Consider the following 20,897-nt stretch of genomic DNA (forward strand, 5'->3'; position numbering starts at 1 on the left):
TCGTCTTTTGCTTCGTGGTCAGTTGAGGGCTTGGGGCTTGCGTGCTTTGCAAAATAACGTTCAACGCAAAAGCTTGTAAAGCGAGTAATGACAGCTGAGTCCAAAGACGCACCAGACGCTGCTAGGCTCGGTGGGGGTCCGGAGCTCGTCGGCTCCCAGGACTTGTCGAGGGGGCGCGCTCCCTGAAACCGGTCCTGCCGGTGCAGAGCCCACCGGCCGTGCGGCCCCGGGCCGCGACCAGGCGAGCTCCTGATCGCAGCTGACTTTCCCTGAAAACGGCCTCGTTAGAGGGTGGGGATCTGGGGACCCGGAGCGCAGGACCAAGAGCCAGCCTGAGCCAAGGAGCTCATCTGGGGCCCGCGCACCGCCGCAGGACGCAGACCGCTTACACCAGACCGTCACCTAAGATCCCCCACCCCGCCCGGAGCCCCCCGGCCCCGCCCCCGCGGCAGGAAGCCAACCAGCTCGCCCCCACCGGTTGACGTCAGGCACGGCGCCGTGCTCAGCTCCGCCCCAAAGTCCCTCCTCGCCAGGCCCGCCTCTTCCGACGCCACGCCTGCGCAGACGGTGACGCCACGGCCTTGCTTCTGCCCTCTGCGCGCGCGCGGTGGCAGCGCTCCCGTGAGGCAGTGCGAGGCGCGGAGCGCGGCGGCGGGCTTCTGAGGGGCGCGAACGGAGCTTCTAGAGGTGAATGGCGCCGGCCTCTCCATTCCGGGACCTGGGGCTGTGGGAGCGCCTCCGAGCCTCCAGCTGCCTCTTCTTTCGAGGCACCCCTGGGGACTCCTTTCAGGCGCGCGAGTAGCTGGCCGCGCGGCGCAGTCGGGGTCCGCAGGGCTTGGAGCCACGGGCGAGGGCGAGGGTGGGGAGTGCGAATGCAAGTGGGAGGTGGGCATCAGCGGGGAGCGCGGTGCGGGTGAGTGAGGGGCCGCCCGGTGGGGGCGGGGCTGATGCGGGTAGTCCGGGAGGGGGGCGGGGAAGGGCCGCGGGCGGGTCCTCCCGGACGGGGGGCGGAGCTGCGGGCGGGTCGTCTCGCGCGGCTGAGACGCGGGCGGGGGCGGGGGCGGGGCCTGCGGGCGCTGGTCTAGCGCAGCTGAGACGCGGGCAGGGGCCTGCCGGCGGGTGGTCTCGCGCGGTTGAGACGAGCTCCACAGTCAGCCGCGCGGGTCTGGGGTCTTTGCAGTTCGCCTTTAACGGCAGTTTGGTGGCATTTGCGGGTGGCGTCCGTGTGGCACGTGTGTATGTGCGGCCGGTCACGGTCCGTGGAGTTCCCTTAAGGGAGGTCACCGTGGGTGGTTCGGCGGTGCGTTGGTTGCAAAGCAGCAAATGCCGCACGTGTTTTGACTATTTTCTGTTTAGTTCTTTGGCACTTCTGAAGTGGCGGGTACTCGGATTTTGGGGTTATTTTGCTTTAGTTTTTGGTTTTGAAGTATAGTTGAGATACACCGTTGTATTAGTGTTGGGTGCACGGCGTAATGACCTGACATTTTTGTACTTTGCGAAATGGGTACCGCATTTGGTCTTAACCACCATCACCGTACAGCGTGACATTTTTCTCTTATGTTGAGAACTTTTTAAGATCAGTCTGAGGGCGGTTCTTAAATCTTAAGCCTGATGCTGCCTGCAGTAGGTTGATGTCTCTGGACAGTGATTCCTGTGTGAATGGCGGATGCTGATTGAGTCGTGGAGGTAAACATTTTGTTGACTCTTTCTCTAGAACATTACCGTGTTTCTTTTTTCTTACTTAGGAACGAGGGGTGGGGTGAAGAGGCTGTTTAGCCACGGGCTGGCTTGGACTGGTTTAGATACATTTATTTTGAGTTGAAAACTGAATGAATGAACTGATCTGCTCTGTAAGATACAATGTATTTTTAATGACTATCTTTGGAAAGATTTTCTTGCTAATTAGGTTTTCATTATTTTTGCAGTGTTCTCAGTGATACCCTAATTGTTTATTTTGTTTATCTTCATCAAACATTTCAGCTGTAACTATCTCTGGGTTAGATGGTTCCCACATATTCTGTGATATTTATCTGTATCGTTCTTTTACAGATACAGTTCATTTATGGTCTAATACTTGTTTTTCCTCCCCTAGGAGAAGTCAGATTCTAAAAGTATTTTTTCTCTTCTCTATGAACTTAACATAAAATTAATTTTGTTTGTATTTGGGTTTATTTTCTAAATATCAACACCATAAACCCATATCTATTACAAAGAAATTGGGTGCTTAAACCATGAGTTGTGGAAAAGAGTTTGTGGAAACATTAAAAAAAATCAGTTATCCCAAAGCTGATACTCTTAATGGGGAAGATTTTGACTGGTTGTTTGAGACTGTTGAAGATGAATCATTTCTGAAGTGGTTTTGTGGGAATGTGAATGAACAGAATGTTTTGTCTGGAGAAGAATTGGAAGCTTTTAGCATTCTTCAAAAATCAGGCAAGCCCATCCTAGAAGGAGCAGCACTGGATGAAGTTCTTAAAACCTGTAAAACTTCTGATTTGAAGGCATCTACCCCGGATGACAAAGAGCTAGAGAAATTAGAGATTGAGGTTCAAACTCTGCAGAAATTAAAGAACCTAAAAATTCAGCGACGTAATAAATGCCAGTTGATGGCTTCAGTAACAAGCCACAAATCTCTGAGGTTAAATAGTAAAGAAGAAGCAGCCACTAAAAGCCTGAAGCAGAGTCAAGGATTTCTAAATTCTATGAATACTAAGATAAATAATGAACTTCAAGCTCTTACTGATGGAGTTGCTAAATTGATGACGTTCTTCAGACATTCTAATTTGGATCAAGGGACAAATCCACTAGTGTTTTTCTCTCAGTTTTCCTTGGAAAAATATCTAAGCCAGGAAGAGCAAAGTACAGCAGCATTAACTTTATATACCAAAAAACAGTTCTTTCCGGGTATACATGAAGTAGTTGAGAGTTCAAATGAAGAAAATTTTCAACTTTTAGATATACAAGCACCATCTATTTGTGATAATCAAGAAATCCTTGAGGAGAGACGGCTAGAGATGGCTAGGCTGCAGCTAGCCTACGTTTGTGCTCAACATGAGTTAATTCACTTGAAAGCAAGTAATTCGAGCATGAAGTCAAGTATACAGTGGGCAGAGGAGAATCTTCATAGCCTCACTAGCAAGGTAAACATGAGAAATGAGACTGGATTCTTACAGTAATTGTTGTTCGTATTGGAAGATACATAAATATTAAAGTACTTTAGAAAGGGGGATGAAACAAGTAATTTTCTTATTTTCTGTTTTTTCAGTGGTTGGTTTTGATGTGTGTCAGTGTTTCATACAAATAGATCATCTATTCATATCATTAGACGGCAGAAATGCTAATTAATACCCAATCACATTAGCTAATTTTAAACAAAAGTACGTTTTCTGAATTTGAAATTTCTGTTGGTTTAGACTCAGAGGACACTGAAATTCCCTCTTTTATGTTGTATGGGTAGAGCCTTATTGCTTTGTTACAGGTGTTCTGCCCTGTTTGCTCCTTGTTTGGTGCTAATGAAGTCAGGTCAATGGACTGAAACCCTGATTTTTTTTGTGGAGAATGTACAGATGTAGTGCACATCTCCATCTGCACTTTCGGAAAGCTAGCCTTCTTGGTAATAAAAACCACTACAGCTGAAACTGAATATCAGCACCAAGTTAGTTCCTATAACTGACAAAAACTTTGGGATAATGCGTGAAGTTCTGTCACTCTTTACAAGTGCTAAACTCAGCTGACGGACTAGAAGAATAACTACTGGGACTATTTTATTTTTAAGAAAAACTTAAATAGTGTACATTTGCATTCAGTGAGTAGTGCGCCAAGAAAAGCATGACAAGATATCTGTTTTGGTAGCCATTACTGTTTATATGTGGTAGTAATAGCATTAAAACTGAGCAATTTACCTTTGGCTTAGTCTGTGGTTTTCCTTTTTTAAACTGATTTTGGCTTTTGTTCATATGAAATTAGTTTTTATTAGCACGTTACCTGATAACCTAAAATGGAAAGTAAAAATAATTTTAAAACTATTTCAACTTTATACTTACTGCTTTAAATGTAATTGCTTTTTCTGTGTAGGCTCCTGGCAAAGATAATTTGGATGCTAAAATTTCTAACTTGAACAGTGAGATTCTGAAACTGGAAGAACAAATCTCTCATATAAAAGATCAAAGTTTGCCTGCTGTGATAAAAGAGAATGCCCAGTTATTGAATATGCCAGTTGTAAAGGGAGATTTTGATCTACAGATTGCTAAACAAGACTATTACACAGCAAGACAAGAGTTAGTTTTAAATCAATTGATAAAGCAAAAGGCATCTTTTGAACTTCTACAGTTATCATATGAAATTGAATTGAGAAAGCATTGGGACATATATCGTCAGCTTGAAAATTTGGTTCAAGAACTTAGTGAGAGTAATACGATGCTCCACCAGCGATTAGAAATGCTGACAGACCCATCAGTATCTCAGCAGATAAATCCAAGGAGTACCATCGATACCAGGGACTTTTCTACTCATAGGTATGCATCTTTGTTTCTTCAGTAATTGTTTTGGTTTTTGTAAAATATTGTAGAGAATTTGAACTAATATTGTGGAAGTTTAAAACATTCTTTGCACTCTGTTTTTTGGGGTTTTTTGTTTTTTGTTTTTGGTGTTTTTTTGCTATTTTGTTTTGTTTTTTTAAGATTTTATTTATTTATTTGACAGGGAGAGGGAGAGGGAGAAGCAGACTCCCTGCGGAGCAGGGAGCCTGATAGGAGGCTCGATCCCAGGACCCTGGAATTATGACCTGAGCAAGGCAGATGCTTAACCAACTGACCTTAACCCAGGCGCACCTGCACTCAATTTTTGGCCCTCTATTTTCTTCTTTCACTTTTCTTGTATATATGACTCTTCCCTTTTGAATATTTTTCTCCCTTAACTGACTGACCTTAACCCAGACACCCCTGCACTCAATTTTTGGCCCTCAGTTCTCTTCTTTCGTTTTTCTTGTATATGAGTCTTTCCTACTGAATATTTTGCTCCCTTTTCCCTTCATGTTAAATCTGGAAGTAGCTGTTTTAGAGCTAAGGTGGATGGGTTGGAGGAATGAATGTATACAAGGTCTTATTCACCTTTAGGAACCATTATTAAGATGCCTTATTTGAGATTGAGGCAGGAGTTTTAACTACAAGGAGTTTGAGTACAGCTTGGTGTGTAGTCATAGTATTGCTAGGCAGACAACTGATTGCATTTGGAAAAGGTGTCAGCAGAGAGAGGAGAAAACTGTTTCTTGTCAGGTTAATCAGCGAGATTCTATTGTGTAAGCAATTGATGGTATAGAAATACTAAAATTGGAGGACCAAAGTAGTCAAAGGCCTCAAAAATGTGGATCCTACTCCTGATTTTTCTCTAGTGCTAGAGGAAAATCATCTAATCCTTTTTTTGTTTGTTTGTTTTAAAGATTTTATTTATTTGAGAGAAGGAGAGAGCCAGCACGAGCAGGGGGAGGGGCAGAGGGAGAAGGAGAGGGAGAAGCAGACTCCCTTCTGAGCAGGGAGCCCAACGTGAAGCCCAACGAGGGGCTTGATCCCAGGACCCTGGGATCAGGACCTGAGCCAAAGGCAGACGCTTAATTGCTTGAGCCACCCAGGTGTCCCTCCTTTTTTTTTTTCTTATTAATGAGGTGAGGGGCATGGAAAGGGTAACATTGACATCATGAGCTAAGAAAGGTTACCCCCTGAAATTGTGTAGTCACGTCCCAGAAAAACAAAATTGGCAGCCTTGGACTTGAACCAGTTTTATGAAGTCTGTTGCAACTTGTTAAAATAATTAAAATAATAAAAAAATACATATATTTGAAATTGAAGAAAAAGAACAAACCGTTTTTGTCAGAAGTATGTAGAAAATGCTACTTCACATTTTTCCATTTGTTTCACAGGATTTTCTGCCATTAATATTTGAAGTGTTAAAGTGGCCTAATGGCTCATTAGGAATTTAATTCGACAGTCAAATATGGATAAGACTGGAGTAGCAAGTTTATGATTTCTGTAGCTCTTTATTGTTTACTTTTTTTTTTTTACATTTTATAGTTTATTTTCAATTTTTCTCTTTTAAATCCACTACCATCCTATAACGATAGGTATGTGACGTGAAAAGTTTAGTCTCAGAGGTTGACTTGACCCAGGTATCAAAAGACAGCCAGAACAAAGACCTGGGTCTTCTATTTCAAGTTCGTTGCTATTTCTGCTATATCATACTTATATTCTGTGAAAGAAATGTTTTCTTGGGCGGTATCTCTAAAACACACTTTGTTTGAAGTAGGGTAATGGCAGTTAAAAATTAAAAAATATATTTAAAATTTGGGGGATGAGAAAGTGGAAAGCAGATACAGTAATTACAATATATATTTCTGTAATGAGATAGTATTTTATTTTTCTTATATATATTTGTTAAAGATTGTTTGAGGGAGAGAGAGAGAGAGAGAGAGAGGGAGAGAGGGACCATGAGCAAGGGGTAAGGGTAGAGGGAGAAGGAGAAGCAGACTCCCCGCTGAGCAGGGAGCCTGATGCAGAACTGGATCCCAGGACCCCGGCATCATGACCTGAGCCAAAGGCAGATGCTTAACTGACTGAGCCACCCAGGTGCCCTGTAATGAGATAGTATTTTAGCTGGAATGTTTTTGGTTGCTGGATTTAACAGCAGATAGATTAGTTTTTTTCCAGTTTAATATTTTTAATCTGTTACATATCCCCGAAGATGCCCAATACAGTGGATTATAATTTTGAAAATTGTACTGATTTGCGAATTTTCTCCTGTAATTTTTATTTTCACATTTTAGGCTTTATCAACTTCTAGAAGGAGAGAATAAGAAAAAGGAATTGTTTATAACCCATGGAAACCTGGAGGAGGTGGCTGAGAAATTAAAAAAGGATATTTCTTTAGTACAAGATCAGTTGGCAGTACCTACTCAAGAACGTTCTTTCTTTCTGTCCAAACTGAATAATGATGTGGACATGCTTTGTGATACTTTGTATCAAGGAGGAAATCAGCTTTTGCTTAGTGATCAGGTAGGTGTTCGCCATAGTAACTGAAAATGCTGTAAAAAAATGTTTGTTGTAAAAGATACTAAAGAAAATGTTAACATGAGGAAAATACTACTGCAAATGCTATTGCCCTACTATAAGTTTATTTTTTTATATCCTAGTTTTTGTCCTCATGTAAGTATATTTTTCAGATGGTTTTGATCAATGTACACAGAATTTTAAGAACTTACAAAATATTTCAGACATGAAAGGATATGTAATGTTTACCCTAAGAATTTAAAGAAAAATCAAACCACCCCTGTATTTTACCTGTCTCAACAAATAGAGGGCTATTATCTTTGAAGTGCTCTGTGACAGCTTGCTTCTCCTAATAGCATTTCCTTTCCTTCATCAAGGAGAACTGCACTTAATTGTATCATTTGCTTGCTTTTATTTATACTTTTATTACACATATATATTCCTAGACTGTATTTTCTTTTTAAGATTTTATTTATTTGACAGAGAGACAGCAAGAGAGGGAATACAAGCAGGGGGAGTGGGAGAGGAAGAGGCAGGCTTCCTGCTGAGCATGGAGCCTGATGTGGGGCTCTATCCCAGGACCCTGGGACCACGACCTGAGCCGAAGGCAGACGCTTAACAACTGAGCCACCCAGGCCCCCCGAGACTCTGTGTGTGTGTGTATTTTTTTTTTTTTTTAGATTTTATTTATTTATTTGAGAGAGAGCATGAGCATGAGCGGGAGCGGGAGAAGCAGACTCCCCACTGAGCAGGGAGCCCTGACATGGGCATGGGGCTCCATCCCAGGACCGTGGGATCACGACCTGAGCCAAAATCAGACACTTAACTGACTGAGCCACCCAGGTGCTCTGCTAAAGTGTATATTGTTTAGTTTTATGTTTTTGAAGTTTATGTACATGGTGTCTTGTATATATTTTTTAGTAACTTGCTTGTTGATTAATATTAAGATACTGAGAGTCATCCATGTTGCTACATGTAAAGCTCTAGCTCATTTATAGTTTTCTTTTTTTGTTTTTGTTATTTTATTTATTTATTTGAGAGAGACCACACGTGCAGAGAGGGGCAGAAGGAGAGGGAGAGAATCTCAAGCAGACTCTCCCCTGAGCTCGGAGCCCAACCTGGGGCTCAGTCTCACAACCCATGAGATCATGCCTTGAGCCAAAATCAAGAGTCTGACACTTAACTGAGCCACCCAGGTGCCCCTGTAGTTTTCTCTTTTATGTAGTTAGTATTCCATTTTATGAAATTCCATAACTTAATTATCTGTTATGTTGACAGACACCTAAGTTACTTTCAGTTTTTGCTGTTGTAGATTATATTGCTGTGGATGGTCTTACTGTATGTCTCACAGCTAGCTGCGCACGTGTGCACGCACGCACACTCACCGAGGAGTGGAATTGCTGTGTCACAGGTTCAGTTTTCAGGGTACATCAAATTGTTTTCCAAAGTGGGTGTACCAAATTACATCAGCGGTGTCAAAGAGATTCTATATGTCCGTATCCTTTTCATCACATAACATTCTCTGATTTATAAATTTCTCTCAATCTGTGGATGTAAAATAGCATCTGTTACAGGTTGTAATTTGCATTTCCCTGATTATTAAGTAGGTTGAGGCCCCTTTCAGCTGATTACTGAGATTGAGGCCTCTTTCAGTTGTTTACTGGGCATTCATCTTTTAATGAGAATTCCTTATTCATCTCTTGTGCCCATTTTTAGGTTCCTTTTTTTTTTTTTTTTTTGAAGATTTATTTATTTGAGAGAGAGAGGGAGGGAGTACTCGCTGGCGCAGTTGGGCGGGGGGTGTCAGTAGGGGCAGAGAAGAGAGAGTCTTAAGTAGACTGTGTGCTGAGCATGGAGCCCTCACAACCCTGAGATCAGGACCTGAGCAAAACCAAGAATCGGCAGCCTGATCATAGGGTCGTGAGATTGAGGCCCACGTTGGGCTCTGTGCTCACCTTGGGGTCTGCTTGAGATTCTCCCTCGCCTTCTGCCCCTCCCTGCACTCACGCGTGCGTGCTCTCTCTCTAAAATACATAAAATCTTTAAAAATTTTATTTGTAGGAGTTTATATATTTCAAGTGCCAATTCTTTGTCAGTTGTGTGTGTTATATATAGTTACTTTCTATTTGTAGCTTGTCTTTTTTACTTTCTTTGTTTTCAGCTTTTTTTCAGCGTTTTAATTTTTATGTAGTTTATTACTCTGTGTTTTGGCATTTTTTTATATCTTGTTTTTCCTATCTTCTTAAGGTTTGCTCTTAACATAATATAGTCCTTTTTAGTTTACCCTAAAGTTATGCTGTTGACTTTTAGTTCTTTATCAGGAGTTTATTTATTTTTAGGTTTTATTTATTTATTTGAGAGAGAGAGATTGCGAGCAGGGGGGAGGGGTAGAGGGAGAAGCAGAGTCCCAGCTGAGCAGGGACCCTGATGTGGGACTCGATCCCAGGACCCTGGGATCATGACCTGAGCTGAAGGCAGATGCTTAACCAACTGACCCACCCAGGTGCCCTTACGTGTGTGCTATGAGGTAGAGTTCTAGTTTTATTGTTTTTTTTTTTCCCTATAAACAAAGTGTCCCATCACCGTTTACTGAAGCATACAATAAAAATAAAATCCCTCTCTTTCTGGTGAAGGGAGCTTCTTATTATGAAAGAAGTGATCCTTAAGTGCTTTTTGCCTTCATGTGTCTTTTGTTAGATACTGTGAGCAGTACCAGTTGTGAATCTTGAACTGGGTTAAGTCTAAGAGTCTTTTGGAAGACCCAGGTGATTCCTGTCCGGCCTGTAATTCTATCCAGGGGCTCTTCCACTTCTGGACCATTCTGATCTTAAGATTGTTAGTGTCCTGTGAGTCCTTGGCTTATTATGAAGATGCTCTCCCATTTGACTTCCCACTTCCTGTGGACCTTGGATTTTGATTTTTCTCCCACTCATCTCATGAGTCTCAAGAATCATAGGTTCTAATTTTTCAAGATTGGCAGTTGCCCTGGAGTAAAGCTGCTCCTGGACTGCCGTACCAGTCTGGGATGTTTTATGGATTTATAGTTCCTTTGAATGTTTTGTCTCTTCATTGCTTTTAGGAAGCTTTTGTTTTGCTTGATTTTTAAAAATATTTCATTTAGCCTTTTACATTTTTTTCTTGTGGGAGGATTGATTTGGATAACTAGCCTACCTTTCCTTGGAACAGGAACGCTTGTGATTAATTTTTTTAAATAATGTCTTTATTGTGGTGAAATATAGAAAATGTAAAATTATAGTTTTAACCATTTTTAAGTGTACAATTCAGGGGCATTAAATACAAAAGTACATTCATATATTGCGGAACCACGACCACTATACATTTCCAGAGCTTTTTCATCATCCCAAATAGAAACATTAAACAATAAACAGTAACTTTTCTCTCCTTCCTCCCCAGCCCCTGATAACTTCTATCCCACTTTCTGTCTCAGTGAATTTGCCTGCTCTAGGTACCTAATATAGGTGAAATCCTACAACATTTGTATGATTGAGTTTTATCCATGTTGTAGCATGTGTCAGAATTGTTCCTTTTTATGGATGAGTAATACCCTATTTTGTGTAAGTAGTACATTTTGTTTATCTGTTCATCTGTTGATGGTCCCTTGGGTTGTTTCCACCTTTTGGCTGTTGTGAATAATGCTGCTGTGAACATTGGTGTACAAGTACCTGAGTCCCTGTTTTTGTTTCTTTTGGGTTTATACCTAGGAGTGAAATTGCTGGATCACGTGGTAATTCTGTGTTTAACTTTCTGAGGAACTGCCTGACTTACACAGCAGCTGCACCATTTTATATTTTCACCCTCAGTGCACAGGGTTCCAGTTTCTCCATATCTTTGCCTACACTTGTCATTTTCCTTTTTTAAAAAATATGTAATAGCCATCCTAACTAATAGCCTGAAGGGATTAACTGATTTTGTCTTCTAGATCTATTAATTTCATAAAAACCTCCTATGATGGCAGATTTGAAAATTTATTGTAGTTCTGTTAGTTTTTTCTTTATATTTGAATCTTTTTATAAGTTACAGTTGGCCCTTGAACAGCATGGGTTTGAACTTTATGGGTCCACTTGTATGCAGATTTTCTTCAATAAATAAATACAGTGCAGTATTATAAATGTATTTTCTCATAATTTTCTTAACATTTTCTTTTTTCTAGCTTGCTTTATGGTAAGATTACAGTATATAATACACATAAGATACAACATACACAGAATATGTTAATCAACTGTATGTCAACAGTAGGCTACCAGTGGTTAAGTTTTGGGGAAGTCAAAATTTATACACAAACTTTTGACTCCACAGGAAGTTGGTGCCCTAAACCTCCCCGCCCCCCTCCCACATTGTTCAGGGTTCAGCTGTATATCTAAGTTTAAAATTGTGGTGAATTATTATCCTGGTGCTTTGAATTGCAGTGCATTGAACCATTTAGTATTACATAATGATCTTTTCTGTTCTTACTGTGCTTTTTGTCTTACACATCTTTTTTATTCTTCCTTTTTACTTAGCATTATGAAATAAACATTTTCACTTTGAGTAATTTTAATTATTAATATTACAGTAATTTCTGTAACCAGTCCACCGTTGTTGAATATTTTTTGATAGTATTTTTGTTTGTTCTTGAACGATATTTATATCTTGTGTATGTAGCTTTTTGTTGTTGAATACTTTCATTTGGATGAATTCTTGGAAGTGGGATTATTGGGTTTCTTGGGTGTGTACTTTTTTTTTTTTGGCTTTTGATGCTCTCATACTGCTTTTTCAAGGAGTCACACCTAGTTTAATTGCTACCAGCACTATTTAAATGTCTACTAGACACCATTGGTCATATGGTACACCATTTTATGAATTGCTAAAAACAAAAAAACCTTTCTCTGTTAAATTGGCATGATACTTTTTTTTTTAAGATTTTATTTATTGGAGAGAGTACACAAGAGAGAGCTAGAAAGAGCACAAGCAGGGGAAGGGGCAGAGGGAGAAGCAGGCTCCCCACCGAGCAGGGAGCCAGATGCGGGGCTCGATCCTAGGACCCTGGGATCACGACCTGAGCTGAAGGCAGATGCTTAACTGACTGAGCCACCCAGGCGCCCCAGCACCTTTCTTATTTAGAATTTTTATTGAATACTTACTAGAAGATATCTTTTAGGTACAGATAGATTTTTGTCAGATCTGTCTTGAATATACACATTAAGTTAAATATAACAGTTAAAATTTTTAGGGTATTTCAAAGCTTCACACTTAACATGCAGTTCTTCTATATAATTTTTTGACTCAAAGTTGTTGTCTTTATTTTTCTACACTATACATTAAACCCAATTAAAAAATGGGCTAAAGACGTGAATAGAGCTTTCTCCAAAGAAAACATACAAATGGCCAACAGATATACGGATAGTTGCTCAGTGCCATCCATCATCAGGGAAATGCACATCAAAACCACAATGAGATACCATGTTACACCTGTTAGAGTGGCTAGTAGCAAAAAAGCAAAATCAGAGGCACCTGGGTGGCTCAGTCGGTTAAGTGTCTGACTCTCGGTTTCGGTTCAGGTTGTGATCTCATGGGTCCTGGGATCAAGCCCTGGGTCTGCTTCAGGTTCTGCACTCAGTGGGGAGTCTGCTTAAGGATTCTCTCCCTCTGCGCTACCCCCACTCATACACTTATGCATGTGCACACAGTTTGTCTCTTTCAAATAAATCTTAAAAAAAAAAAAATCAACTACATCAAAAACTAATGATGTAGTGTATGGTGACTAACATAACGTAATAAAAATTGTTAAAAAAAAAAAAGTGTTGATGAGAATGTGGAGAAATTGTACACTGCTGGTTGGAGTCCAAAATGGTGCAGCCACTGTGGAAAACAGTATGGAGTTTTCTCAAAAACTTAATGATCCATATGATCCAGTAATTCCGCTTCTGGATACTTAAACAAAAGAATTGAAATCAGGATCTTGAAGAATTATTAACACTCGTACATCCATTGTAGCACTGTTCCTAATAGCCAGGTTATGGAAACAACTTCAGTGTCTACCAGTGGGAGAGTAGATAAAGAAGATGTGATATATACACACAGAGTATTATTCAGCCTTAATAAAAAGAAATCCTGTAATAGGTGACAACATGGATGAACCTTAAGGAAATCATGCTGAGTGAAATAAACCAGTCACAAAGACAAATAACGTATGATTCCACTTACAGAGATCTAAAATAGTCAAACTCACAGAGGCAGAGGTAGAATGGTGGTTAGCAGGGATTGGAGAGTGGGAGCTGGGTTGTTAACAGAAAGTTTCAGTTACGCAAGGTGCATACGCTCTACAGCGTTGTGCTGGTAGTTAACAGTACTGTGTTGTACTCTGAAAAATCTGTTAAGGGGGAGATCTCATGTTAAGTGTTCTTATCACAAAAAATTTTCTTAAATGTTGGTGATAAAGCATTTCTTATGAGTGGCTAATAATAATTACATGTTGCTCTTGATTATAAAATGGTATGGGTTTTAGGTATTTTAAAATGTGAAAGATTGCATCCTAGAATCACTAAAGTATGGTGATTTCATGATAGTCCTACTGGGTGTTGTTATTTAGTGTTTTTCCCTAAAATATAAATATAAAATATAAAAATTCCATCTGTATAAATTTTAATTTGCATTTTTGTTGTTTTAATGAAGGATATTTTTTGATATTTGTAGGAATATTATTTTAGCAACTATTCAGATCTTTAGTACTGAAATCGAAGGTGAGATTGTAGTTTCTCATTCCAGTTTACCAAGTTTTTCCTCAAGGGGAGACCACTTAATGTAGGTATTACTTGATTTTGTTAAAGTGTAATTGAAGAAGTACTGCTCTCTGGAACTGACATTTATGACAGGTGTAAAGCAGTCATTCTTGAACTTGTTAATTAGAATCACCAGGGAGCCTGTTGGAGTTTGAGTAATTTAGTGTGGAGTAGGGTACAGGAATATGCATTCATAACAAGTACCTCAGGTGATTGTCATGCTCGTGGACCATGCTGAGAAGGTGCAGAAGGCTGAGATAGAGCTATAGATTTTCTCGTTGGTGATAGTGGCTGGAAAGACACAGAAGTAGAATACTTGATTAGAGGGGCGCCTGGGTAGCGCAGTCGTTAAGTGTCTGCCTTCAGCTCAGGGCGTGATCCCAGCGATCTGGGATCGAGCCCCACATCAGGCTCTTCCACTGGGAGCCTGCTTCTTCCTCTCCCGTTCTCCCTGCTTGTGTTCCCTCTCTCGCTGGCTGTCTGTCAAATAAATAAATAAAATCTTAAAAAAAAAAAAAGAATACTTGATTAGAAAGCCATGGAAACTTGTTAATAAAGAGCCTTTAATGTTAGGAAGTGAGGCATTTCAGTATGTTAAATGTGAAGGGTCTGGCATGTCTAGGTTCTTTTTCTTTATTACTATTTTTTAAAGATTTTATTTATCCGTTTGAGACAGAGAGAGAGAGAACATGAGCATGGGGGAGAGACAGAGGGAGACACAGACTCCCCAGTGAGCAGGGAGCCCAGTGTGGGGCTGGAACCCAGGACCCTGGGATTATGACCTGAGCTGAAGACAGATTGTTAACCAACTGAGCCACCCAGACAGTACCTCCCCCAACCTTTTTAAAAAGATTTTATTTATTTGAGCGAGCGAGAGGGAGAGGGAGAGCTAGCACGAGTGGGGGCAGATGGAGAGGGAGAAGCAGTGGCGTGTCAGGGTTCTTGAGCGGAAGGATTACATGGTAAATTGGGGTTGTTGAGTGTTCTGTATAATTCTGCCTTCTATAACACTGAATAAAGAAAAATGGAGATTTTTGCTGAGGTGATTCTTTTTTATTGGTAATTGCTTCATTTCAAGTCTTTCTCAGTATCACTTTTATCTAGAGTAGACCAAGATTAGGCTAAAACGTTTGATCAATTAAGTAGAATATAAGCTCCATGAAGAAGATGGTGTTCGTTCTTCTATCTCTGGTCTCTAAAACAGTGGTTGGCATGTGGTAGACATTTAGTAATATTTGTTGAATGTATGAATATGCATAACAGTTTACATATCAAGTACTCTTCAGTGAGTAACAGTTTGCTTTGAATCCCTTAAAATTATCTGTCAAAAGCTGTTGCAATTGATCTTAACGTAGAATTTATATTAAACATACTGTAGATTTTTGAGGTTCATTTATCATTAAACTCATGGGAATAATTATGTCATTTGGATTTTTTTTTTTTTTTTAAGATTTTACTTATTTAGCGGCGCCTGGATGGCTCAGTTGTTGAGCGTCTGCCTTCAGCTTGGGTCATGTTTCTGGCGTCCTGGGATCGAGCCCCTCGTCGGTCTCCCTAATCAGTGGGGAGCCTGTTTCTTCCTTTCCACCTCCCCCTGCTTGTGTTCCCTCTCTCACTGTCTCTGTCAAATAAATGGGTAAATAAAATCTTAAAAAAAAAAAAAAAGATTTTATTTATTTATTTGAGAGAGGGGAGGAGCAGAGGGAGAGGGAGAAGCAGTTTCCCTGCTCAGCAGGGTACCTGACCCAGGGCTCCATCCCAGGACCCAGAGATCATGACCTGAGCCGCCGAAGGCAGATGCTTAACCAGGCAGATGCTTAACCGACTGAGCCACCCAGGCGCCCCAATATCGTTTGGATTTTTTGCATGTAAATTACATTTTAAATTTGTAATTGCTATTACAAATAGAGCTTTTGTCGTAAAACCATTTTTATTTTCCTTTTAGGAGTTAACAGAGCAGTTTCATCAAGTTGAATCCCAACTGAATAAGCTAAATCATCATCTTACTGATATTCTTGCTGATGTGAAGACAAAAAGAAAAATTTTGGCATCTAATAAACTGCATCTAATGGAAAGAGAATTATATGTATATTTTTTAAAAGATGAAGATTATCTGAAAGATATTGTGGAGAATTTAGAAAATCAATCAAAGATTAAGGCCGTTGGTCTCGAAGATTGAAATTTACTAAAAACTGAATCTTTACTACATATGCTGTATTAATGGGAGGAAAATATACCTAATAAACCCTACTAAAATTTTAAATTTGAAGCCAGTGGAACATTTCATTTAATTCAAGTATTGGATTTTTTTTTTCTTCTCTGTATATGTTCAAAGTACCAGTGCTTTCTATGAATTGAACATTTGCTTGGTGGCGCTTAGTTCTGGTAACTTTTTACTTACAGGGAAAAAGCATTATTATATAATGCAAATATTTCTTAATAGAATTAGTTCTATCTCTTCTTAGTACTTTTTTTAGAAATAGAAATTTTCTACTGTTAAATATTTTAAACCTTTGTAGAACTTTGAATCAGCATTGTTAAACCTGTGGACCTTAGTATGCAGAATAGCTAAGTCCCCTCATATTTGGCTATACAATAAAAGCCACTCAAACTGTGTAATTCCCATAATTCCCTGCTATTGACTTTGAGACTCTCTGTTTCTGTTTGCACCGCAAAGAATGTCAGGTGTCCTTTGGCCATTGTTCATTTTAGCAGCTGGGTCCTGGGGGCTCAAAATTTCTGCAGGATAGATCTAAATGGTACTTGGACTTCAGTGTGACTTACACATTTTGAAAGTACTGTACAAGTAGTCGCTCAGAGGATGTATAATGCTGTTTTGGTTTTTTTTTTTAAGATTTTATTTCTTTATTTGACAGACATCGAGAGAACACAAGCAGGGGGAATGGGAGAGAGAGAAGCAGAGTCCCCGCTGAGCAGGGAGCCTGATGTGGGCCTCGATCCCAGCACCTTGGGATTGTGACCTGAGCTGAAGGCAGGCGCTTAATGACTGAGCCACCCAGGAGCCCGTATAATGCTGTTTTAATCAGTTTTTGTGGAGTGAAATACTTAGGTTTTAGATTGTATTAGTTGGGTTACAAATGTATTATTTGGACAATTAGAAATTATTTTGGGTAATATGAGATCATTTATTTTTCAGTTATGACATCAGATGCTTCTTCAGTGCTTGATTTGTATGTGGGCTGTGGTATATACCCTGTAAGCTTTATAGAGGCACAAGAAGATAGAGCTGTTGCCTTCAAGAATATTCCTGCTCCAGAATATATTGCCTTTTTAATATGGAATGCCAGTCTAAAAGCTTATGCATTTTAGGTGGTCTTTGTGGGATTCCTTAGGTACACCCATCAGAACATGGGTATGCTTAGGTGACAGATAAGTCCTGATAATTTTTACAATCTGTTGAACAAAAATATTTTGCCAATTACAGTATTTATACATTATTTAAAAATGTTTATTAAGTAGATCTAAATATGCATGAAAAATTTGTAACAAATTTTGTCTAAGATTTTGGTATTAGCTCCTCGTGGGTGACTTTTGTTCCTTTTTAAATTTTTTTTCCTGTTCTACAGTGAAATAGAGAATTTATTTAAAATTTTTCTTTTCTCTAGTAATGTGGGAAAATATGTCGCCTGGTTTCCTCGCTCATGGAACAGGCAAATTCTGTTTAGATTTGTGCCAGATACGGTTGACGTGTGATCAGCTACTTGATGGTTTGTACTGTCCCTTCCAGACCTTTACCCACTCAGCCCAGGGGCTAGTAGAGCTGAGCAGGGTACACAAAATGATGCCAGGTTGTGTGTCTATTAAAATAATTCCCTTAAAAATAATTTTTCTGTAATTAGATTTGTGTATTTGAAGATTATGACAGCCATCGGTTTCAGACCTCAGGAAATATATGAGTAGGTTGCTTGCTTCAAAATTGGTTAGCTATAAAATGTATTCTTTGTTCCCTGTTTAGCAGGACACTCCAGTTGAGCCTCAAACCATGTTGCTCGCTTCTTACTGTTGTATCAGTAATGATGGAGGCAACTACTACCTATTTTCTGCGGTCATTAATAGAGTAATTTGTATGAATGCCTCTGGCTGTAACATTTTTCAAATAACGTGTTTCTTATTTTGAAGTCTCAAAATTAATACATGGGTGTTATGTTTATCTTATGTTTAGGATTTATGAAAATGGAAAATTATGAGGCATTTATAGGCTTTGATCTCTGTAAGATACCGCTCTCCGGTGTTGCACAGAAGATTATGTCGGCTATACATTCAGGTGATTTAGTGGAGTCTAAGAATTGGAGAGAGAGTGAAAACAGTGAGTAATTTTTATAACCCTCTTTTTCTGTCTTTTGTCACCTTGAATGTTAATTATTTCTTAAGGTTTGAAAATGAAACAGCAGAATTATTCTCAGGAAACTTCTATTGTGTAGGGAGGTTCTTGCTACAGACAAATGGAGTCCAGCACCCCTTGGTTTATTCTCATTCAGTGATGATTGAGCATCTGCTCACTAGATTTCACATTCTCTTGGCCCTTACTGCTTTAAAATGTAACACTGTCTTCCTTGTTCCAGGCATTTCTGTCAGACATTGCCTGAGAATCTTTGTCGGCTGTTTAACCTCAGAACAGCTGGGCTCTTTCACAGTGGCCCTCGCTTCAGCCTTAGCTCTTGGGTCGTTGGACAAACATGGATTTGGTACTTTCTTGCTGTGTGTAGCCGATGGGAGAAGGGGGTTTGACAGTGTGTGTCTTACGCTGCCCGAGAGCTGTGAGCTCTCAGGTGTGTGTGTATGACGTGATGTCACAAAGCAGCAGTGGCGTGGGTGCACAAGCGTGACTGAGACATTCGGAACACCAGTTCTTTGTTTTACTAGCAAAGCAGTTGTTGTTTGTGTCTTAATATTTAAGTCTGGGCCAATGATTTGTCGTTTCTTTTCTACAGAGTAAGTTATACGTGAGCTATAATTGAGTAATTGTGACGAAGTAATTGAGGGTATTGACAAATACTGCAAAAGCCATGTAAGTGCAGCTTCTTGATTGAGATGTAGCAGCACTGAGCTTTTCCGTCTGTTCATATTCCGGCGTCTGCTGCTCATGAGCCTTATTACAGAAAGTCACCGATACATGAACTGCAAGGAAGTTTTGTGCATCAACCTAGTGATTGATAATGTTTTGGGGGATGGGGGTGGATAGTAAAGAAGATAAATATTTAAACGCCAAAGAACTTTCTTCTTTATTCTGTCTCTATACTTTCTAAAATAGCAGTGTGCACTTGACAGAGGTGGAAATGTACTTCCTTTAAAAACTGATAGGAATTAAAAAAAATACTGATAGGAATAGTGAAATGCCTCTGGTAGCTTTAGTTTGAGTCTCTCTTAAGAAAGATTTATTGCCATCAGCCGATCTTGTGAACTCTTGTTATGCTCTTCAAATACCCTATAAAATTCTAGTTTTCATAAATTTATTGAGAGGTAATGGGAAAGATATTTTTCTGTCAAGTGTTACTGGATTTGGGAAAAAAAGTGGACTTTTCACAAAGATTCTATATTATCTGTTGCTGCACAACACTGTTACTGCAAACTTAGCAACTTAAAACAAGGCACATTTGTTATCCCGCAGTTTCTGTGGGTCAGGAGTCTGGGCACAATTCTGCTGGGCTGCAATGTGGACGTGTCGGCCAGGGCTCGGGTCTCACCTGAAGCCCGATGGGGAGGCATTTGCTTCCAGTTCACAAGGTTGTTGGCACATTCAGTTCCTTGTAGGCTCTTGAGACAAGAGCCTCTGTTCTCCCAAGCTCTTGGCTGTAACACACCCTCCGTTTCTTTCCACGTGGTTCTCCCAAGGCACAGCTTTATGAGATAGCAGCTTGCTTTTTCTCTGGCAAGACTGACATCACAGTCTTCTGCAACGTGGTTGTGAACATCCTGTCACTGTTGCTTTTCTCTATGGGTGAGGAGTGAGTAAGTCCCACCCCCACTCAAGGCTGTGAGTACTAGGAGGCAGGGGTCATGGGGCCACCCTGGACTCTGTTTGCCACGGAGTCCCACCAGTTTTAGTTCTTATTTCATATGGATTTGATTAACTTGTGTTGCTGGCGGGTTATTGATGCTGGACCTAAGATTGAGTTGCTTCCTGGACTCGAGTCACGTGCTGAGCTGTTCCTGTGTCAGACCCTTAACTGTTATAAGGAAAATACTATAATTCCATATTTCATTTCTAAAGCCCGTTTCATATTAAATAAATATAAAAATCGAACTCCTAAATCAATGAGAATAACTACAAATATTTGTTATTACAAACAAGTAAAACCAAACAACATCAGTGTTATGTGTCACTTTGGGGTCTTCGTGTCATATGTGCTGGGCTGAGGGATGTCAAGGTGCATATCCAGTAGGGGTTGGACTGTGTATGTCTTCTTGCTGTGAAAATACAAAATGTGCAAAAACTTAAACTGCAGTTTAATGAATGAAGATAAAGAGGACATCCATGTCATTGCATCCAGAACCTTGAAGTTTCCTTCTCAGTTAAAACTCTCCCTGCTCAAGGTAGGCATCATCCTGACTTGTGGCAGTCTCTTCCACTTCCTGACCACGGGCATTTTGTGTCGCTCCAGAGGCCTTTTGGGGCAGAGATTACTTGTACGCCACACCAGAGTTGGTCCTTCCCTTCAGACTACACGGCTCAGTCTCCTTGCAGTCGGGTGTGACCTGGGTTCCTGTCAGTGGGATGTGTGCTCAGGTGGCGTGTGCCATTTCCAGGACAGACCTCTTTCCTTCCCTCTGGTAGGAGCCCTCCTTTTGAACTCTGCAAATGAAAACAGTGCCCCAGAGGATTGTATGACGTGTTGGAAGGACCCCCGTCCTGGAGAGGCTGCATGAAGCATGTCCAGCCCCCTGAGAACACTCACCTCAGAACATGAAAGGGAAATAAACTTTGTTTTTCAAGACTTTGTGTTGTTGGGTCTTTTGTGACTGTAGCTTAGCTTTGTACCTTAACCCATACACCTTTAAACTACATGAAAAGTGGGTTCATCTGACCTAAATTTTCTTTGTCATTTGATAGTTCAGTAAC

General features: G+C 40.3%; 2 protein-coding genes across 2 annotated transcripts in view; both read left to right on the forward strand.

Annotated features, from left to right (window-relative positions):
• The first annotated feature begins 574 nt into the window (after window positions 1–574).
• Window positions 575–16,085, forward strand: HAUS3 (HAUS augmin like complex subunit 3). The gene is made up of 5 exons (XM_045774766.2): window positions 575–687; window positions 2,093–3,140; window positions 4,075–4,514; window positions 6,815–7,043; window positions 15,762–16,085. Exons 2-5 carry the CDS (start codon window positions 2,232–2,234, stop codon window positions 15,993–15,995), a joined length of 1,812 nt encoding a protein of 603 aa, XP_045630722.1. The 5' UTR covers window positions 575–687; window positions 2,093–2,231; the 3' UTR covers window positions 15,996–16,085.
• POLN (DNA polymerase nu) overlaps window positions 687–20,897 on the forward strand; it is a 100,706-nt gene continuing 80,495 nt past the window's right edge. Inside the window, exons 1-2 of the mRNA XM_045774765.2 lie at window positions 687–1,686; window positions 18,000–18,143. Coding sequence (XP_045630721.1) covers window positions 18,005–18,143 — 139 coding nt within the window. The 5' untranslated portion in view covers window positions 687–1,686; window positions 18,000–18,004. The remainder of the gene's footprint in view (window positions 1,687–17,999; window positions 18,144–20,897) is intronic.

The sequence above is a fragment of the Ursus americanus genome, chromosome 8 (assembly GCF_024610735.1).
Source record: "Ursus americanus isolate L20-20 chromosome 8, mUrsAme1.1.p, whole genome shotgun sequence".
Lineage (NCBI taxonomy): Eukaryota > Metazoa > Chordata > Mammalia > Carnivora > Ursidae > Ursus > Ursus americanus.